The sequence below is a fragment of the Adiantum capillus-veneris genome, chromosome 28 (genome assembly GCF_014529385.1).
Source record: "Adiantum capillus-veneris isolate H3 chromosome 28, ASM1452938v2, whole genome shotgun sequence".
In the NCBI taxonomy this organism is placed as follows: domain Eukaryota; kingdom Viridiplantae; phylum Streptophyta; class Polypodiopsida; order Polypodiales; family Pteridaceae; genus Adiantum; species Adiantum capillus-veneris.
This window is the reverse complement of record NC_140958.1, coordinates 75,012,752-75,018,794: the sequence shown is the minus strand read 5'-3', so window position 1 is coordinate 75,018,794 and position 6,043 is coordinate 75,012,752. Positions and strand designations below refer to the sequence as shown.

Here is a 6,043-nt window from a genome sequence, read left to right as displayed (position 1 = left end):
CGCACCCACTATGGTTCAACCCTTGAGCCATGAGGGTGTGGGTGAGTGGGTACAATCCCGTAAAACTAGTTGAGGCTTCAAATGGCTTGTTTTATAATAAAAAAAAAGAGCTTGTGCACTCAAAACTCGTGTACATCCATGTACCTAGGGTAAAGGAGCCAGTTTAGAGACACTCAAGAAAAAAAGTGTAATTTTGGGTGGGATTTTGCAAATTTGATCAAATTTGAATTTTGAAATTTGCATGAGATTCCTCATGCAAAGGCGGATTAGGTAATACCAAGTTTGATATTTTTCTGATTTAATTTGGGCAATCATTTGAGAAAGTTTAAATTTGGAGGTCTTTTAGGGGTTAGAAACACCCAACGCCCAGTAATGGTATAGTTTTCAACAAATCACAAGTTGACACATAAGCAAGATTCCTAACATATTCCAAATTTTCGTCTCTAAATTGGGGCCTGCATGACTTTTTAAAAGGCACATGTGTTACAACTGGCTCCTTTACCGTATGGATGAGGAAGACAAGATGACGAGCATTGACCTTCTACCGAAAGCCCTTGCACATACACAACCAACATGAGCAACAAGCAAATCTCTATTGACATAGTCTTGAATTCTCAATCTACTAGTCCTCCTAAGACCATGCTGGTAGCATTTGTTCAGCCTCCTTGCCATGGACCAACCACCACCTTTTCTGCATGGTAGTAAATTATCAGTTTATAGAATGTACTAAAGATCACTTGCTCTTATTTGTGGTGGTCAGTTTAGCACGCTCGACTCGGATAGAAGGAACTTTGATTGAAAAAGGGAAGCGTACACAATCCCACCCATTCTCTCTCTCTCTCTCTCTCTCTCTCTCTCTCTCATTTGAGATAAAAGCCATGCAAAGATTTTGAGTCGATCACCACAAAGTTCATGTCACAACATCAAAGTTCATGTCACGCTTATTATTGTGACTCAAAATCTTTGCATGGCTTTTAACTCAAATGAGAGAGAGAGAGAGAGATTGAATTATTGTCCACGGAGGTCAGATATGACCCCCATGGGACCAAAAACAAACATTACAATGGTGGCGTTTTGTAGCAAATGTATCACACTGATACATATCAGTTAAGGACTAAGCAAACTACAAGGGATCAATAAACCTGTACCTGTGTGTCTGAGAAAGCACTAAGGGAAAATGTGAGCTACAAGGGATCAATCAACCAGTTAACAACACTGAGACTCCTTCCATACAACCTACATGAGTAATAAAAACTGAAAATATATATTATATACTTCTGCAAACATGTACTGAGAGTCAGAAAGAGGCCAATCTGGCTCCGTGAAATATGAACCCATTGTGGCTAAATTAATAGCTTGAGTATGAACCCACTGCTAGGTTTGGAGATTTAAAAAGTAAAGCTACATAAGCAGGTGCATTATTTCTTGCCTGCATTCACATAACTTTACAAAAAGCAGTGGTAAAATTCCGTGTAGCTTTTTTGCTTCCAAGCTCAAAGAGGGGTCAACAAGCAGTATTTACAAGTGACCCTGCCCACAAAAGGCTCATGTCAAAACATGAGCAAAATCACAATATCCTGTCAGACAAAGAAGGAAGGCGACGAAAAAAGTTTAGTGTTACTGGAGGATGCCGATGTCGAAAACGTGGATGCCGAAGAAGGTAAAGACCAATGAGGACAGCAGCTACATGAAATGGAAGCACGTACAGAAAACCAGCAACTACAAGGCAAAACACAATGAAAATAGTGGTTGCACGAGGATCCCGCCAGCTCAAGAGGGCCTGCACCCGTTCACCTTGAGAGGCAATGTCCCCAAGAACACTTTGTATTTTTCCTGCGAGGGCACGAAGTCGTTCATACCTTACCTTAATAATATCTGGAGGCTTGGAGCTGGGGACAGTATCAAACTCCTCATCTAACTCATCAGGAGAGACTGCATTTGCGTGCGATATACGAGCATCCATATGGGAAGGAGAGCGTGGACGAAAACGGTAATGCCATGCACCAATGAGAAACATATAAAGAAAAACTGTTGGCAAAATGAGCTCCGGAAACCAAACAAGTATGAGAAAAAGCACATGCACAAGCACACTAGTAAGTGGTTGACGCCATTGGCAGACATCATCTAGCCACCGAGCTACCGCGACTATAGGTGACAGGACAGACATAATTCTGTACCAATTGGCCTTGGTACGCCTTAAGCTCCAAAAGCTTGAGTTGGTATCCAACATGAACCTGACGACTTCCTGCTTAAGCGGTGGCTCTGAGCGAGCCAATCTTGATGCCACCATTTTCATGGCTATCTGTCGAAGATGATCCTGCTGCGAAATGGTAAGTGGGTATAGATAATGCATCTTAGGTAGCAAAGGCTGTGTGTAAGCATGCATAACGCTGAAGGTAGAAGTCACAGAAAACCTTACAGCAAGTTCCAACTCTCCCATTCTCTTGGCACCAGATGGGTGCAACACAAGAAGGGGATAGGAGTTCGTGTACACACGAAAGGCTTCCAATGTAGATAAGCGTATCCTGACCTTCCCTATGCAAACGTCTTTGCTGCTCCCCTTCTCAGCCTGTTGCATGTGTGAATTGTCAAACACACCCACTGTAAGCACTGTGCATGGGTCATAGACCTCCCATGTGTATTGCTCATTCCATCGAGGCTGGAAACTATCCATAACAGTGCGCGTACGAACCCACTTTAGCCCATACTTGGCAACACAGTAAGCATCAATGGATCCCCTGCCATCTTTTGTCTTCATTGGCAGCAGACTTTGGGCACCAAGGATCCCAATTTCAAGGACTCCCAAGGGTTTCTTCCATAGCTGTTTGGCAGTAGGCCTGTGGTCAGAGCTCATATATGCGGCTTCATCAATAACATGATATCCCCCATCAAAGCACAGCCTCAGATGGATTCGACCCCTAAACCTTTCATTTGCTGTTCCACTCTTCTCTAGATCAAACCACCTAGATGCCACTAGTTTGTGGTCATACCTCTTCTCCACAGTTATCAAGCTGATGTTAGCCTGCCCAATTATTTCATCTTTACTGGAGTTAACTTTCTCCTCAACAGTAAGCAGCATTTGCTCATTAAATGGTTCAGCAGCCACAAACAAAAGATCCTCATTCCAAAACGGACTAGACGTGTTCCTATTTCTGGCCACCCTAGTCTTCATCACTTGATACCCCAATTGCACTCTCACACTTATCTCCGGATACCGCAACTTCTCACCCAGGTGTAAATCTTGGGCCTCAATAACATTCACTCTGAAATACCAAAGCTTAGGGGAAAGGTAAACCTTAGAACGATTGTGTGCAAAACCCCCCGTGTCGGAAATCCATGCCTCAGAAAAAGCTTCATCAGCTTGCGTCCCCATCCAAACGGAGAGCATAATGTCTCCCTGCACTTTGCCTTGACCTCGGACTTCTTCTAGTCGATACCACTGAGGGGCAAGGGGGCTATCAGGAGGAACTCTCACAGGTATTTCCTGAAGATCAAACCACACAGCACCTAAAAAATCATCTTTCTTTGCAAGGTCTTGATCCCAGACTGTGATCTTAAGGACAGGGCCATGTAGAACATCTTTCCCAAATGCAAATACCAAGTTCCATTCTGGATTAAGGCTCTTTGGAACAATCGGTGTTTGAATGCTTTTGCTTCCAATGATGAGCTTGACATAAGGATCAGAGCTTCCCGTCACATCCTTCACTGCTAATCCCCTTGCCTTCACCACCCTCACATACAAGTACTGCATTTTCTCCACCAGATCATAGGTGCATATTTTCTCTCCATGGATGCCTCCGAGGGGAGGATTCGTATCTTTCAATGAGTAATCTGCTGGATCAGGACCAGGTGCAGGCATAGGGGGATGTTTCTCTCTGTCTTCTTGATTATGTCCCTTAACCTGTTCTTTCTTAACTTCTTTATTCTCTGTTTTCTTCTCTTCCTTCCTGTCCTCCTTTGCCTTGCTTTCTTTCTGTTCATCTTTCTTACCCACAGCAGCAGCAACCTCCTCCTTTTTCTTCTCTTTCTTCTCTTCCTTTCTCTCCTCCGCCTTCTCTTCCTTTTTCTCCTCCGCCTTCTCTTCCTTCTTTTCCTCTGCCTTCTCTTCTTTCTTTCCTTCCTTATCTTTCTTTTCCTCTTGCTTCTCCTCTGTCTTCTGTACCTTATTTTCCTCCTGCTTTTCATCTTTCTTCTGTTCTGTCTTCTTCACTTCCTCTGTTTTCTCCTCCCCTTTTGGATTCTCTGCAGGAACAGAAGCTTCAGCAGGCTTTTCTTCAGCTTTTTTCTCGGGCTCAGGTTGTGGCTTGGGTTGCTCGTCATAATAATAAACTTTCACACCAAGCTCTCCCTTGATGGAAGAAAACAACCCCTTTTTCTCGAGCTGTAAGAACTGAAGCTGCTCTTCGCCTTTCTTGGCAAACGAGGAACCACAGATGCAAATCCGACCAAGGAACTTGCTTCGCTTAAGGTGCTTGTCATTGTATACATTAAGCTCCAAACACTCATCTGGCATATCAGCTGGATTCAAAACTTCGAATTCAAAGATTTCATTCCAAACAGGATTGAGCTGCTTAGCTTTGGTTTGAGAGCGTTGACGCCGTCCTTCAAAATCGACCTGTACATACGCACTTGATGAGCCCTGCCCATCTTTTGGCATAAGATTGCGCCCCTCCACCACCTCCACCACAAGCTTCCGAACTCCCATGCCAACTCCCCCTTAATATGTCTCTTCAAGCTCATCCAGCTCCTCCTTCCTGTCCACAGTCTGCAAGCGCATACACCCCACTTCAATTGCAATCATCTACTTTGAGCTCGCTTTGCCTGCCCTCCACTCTCTCATCAGACCTTGGCATCCATAGCTTGCAGTCTTCTCTACGCTTTATTTAGCTCAGTGGAACAGGAAATGCTACCAATCACAGTAGCTTAACGCAACATTCTACCATATCACACGGGCTGAACAAGACTCCTCTCTCCCTCCCTCTCTCTCTCTTTCATGTAGGAAAGTGTGAGCTTCTGTGTAAACTAAAACTGTGCACAAAGGCCTCTCTCTCTCTCCCCCCCTCTCTCTCTCTCTCTCTCTCACACACACACACACACACACACACACATGACAAGACAGCCAATGTCGTATGCAACAGCTTTTGGAGTGGCTTTTGCATGCTCGGCTATTTGTAAAGAGGCCTCATGTGGACAGTGGAGGAATATGGTATCTTTCCAAATACCGATCAACTTTCCATTGTGCCGTTCTTCACTCATGTACACTGAAAAAGAAAAAAGTTAAAACTGTAGCGGGAGAAGGCAAAACCTGGGAGACCGGGCCTTCACTTTCTCCAAGCCTCAGCTCTTATCAAAGGCGGAGCCGGGCCCGGGGGCCGGAATGCGTCTCTTCCTCCTCCTTGCTATTTCTCAGTGAAGTGCTCCATGGTTTGGTTTGAATGGTAGCCAAGTGTAACGGAGACAGAAATGGTTTGAAGTTTGAACTTTGGCCTGAATGGTAGTTTTCACAGGGAAAGAAATGGCTTCGTTTGAACGGTCGTTTTAAGAGGGACAAAAGCCAAAGAACTTGAAAGAAGGTTCAAGGGACTGTAACAGGCTTTTCCAAATTCCATCTGAACCCAATGGATTTGAGAATGGGGCCAGCCATGGCTACCAACCTTTTTGGTCAGATGTCGGGACTTGTCCGATGTCCACTAATGTATAAAATAAACAGAATCACAGATGCGTACGCAATTATATATCTATCCGTCCCTCGGGCCTCTAGGCTCTCTGCCTCTAGGCCCTCACGAATGACCTCGTCAGCCTCCGATGACCAAGTTACATTATATAGATAACATTGATGATGACGACGACGATGCAGCAGCGCGGCAAGGGGACCGCTATAAATGTTATAACTGCCAAAGAAGTAGCGCATGTGCCGCTCTGGAGTGGCTTCAGAAGGACGCAATCGCCATTCACGACTCGAGAGCCTTTTTGGCGGAGCTGCTACGGGCGAAACAGTCATGGAGCAGATACAGTCTTCAACTCGAAAAAACTATTGTGAAAG

At 44.7% G+C, this 6,043-nt stretch overlaps 1 protein-coding gene across 1 annotated transcript; it reads right to left on the bottom strand.

Moving 5' to 3' along the window:
• Window positions 1-1,241: 1,241 nt before the first annotated feature.
• Window positions 1,242-5,639, bottom strand: LOC147420697 (FT-interacting protein 7-like). Its single transcript, XM_086503851.1, has 2 exons — window positions 5,306-5,639; window positions 1,242-4,765 (listed from the first exon to the last, which is right to left on the bottom strand). Exon 2 carries the CDS (start codon window positions 4,703-4,705, stop codon window positions 1,568-1,570), a length of 3,138 nt encoding a protein of 1,045 aa, XP_086359977.1. The 5' UTR covers window positions 4,706-4,765; window positions 5,306-5,639; the 3' UTR covers window positions 1,242-1,567.
• Window positions 5,640-6,043: the final 404 nt, after the last annotated feature.

Coding starts and splice junctions, on each gene's coding strand:
- LOC147420697 (XM_086503851.1), bottom strand. CDS start 4,705: ATGGGAGTTCGGAAGCTTGTGGTGGAGGTGGTGGAGGGGCGCAATCTT.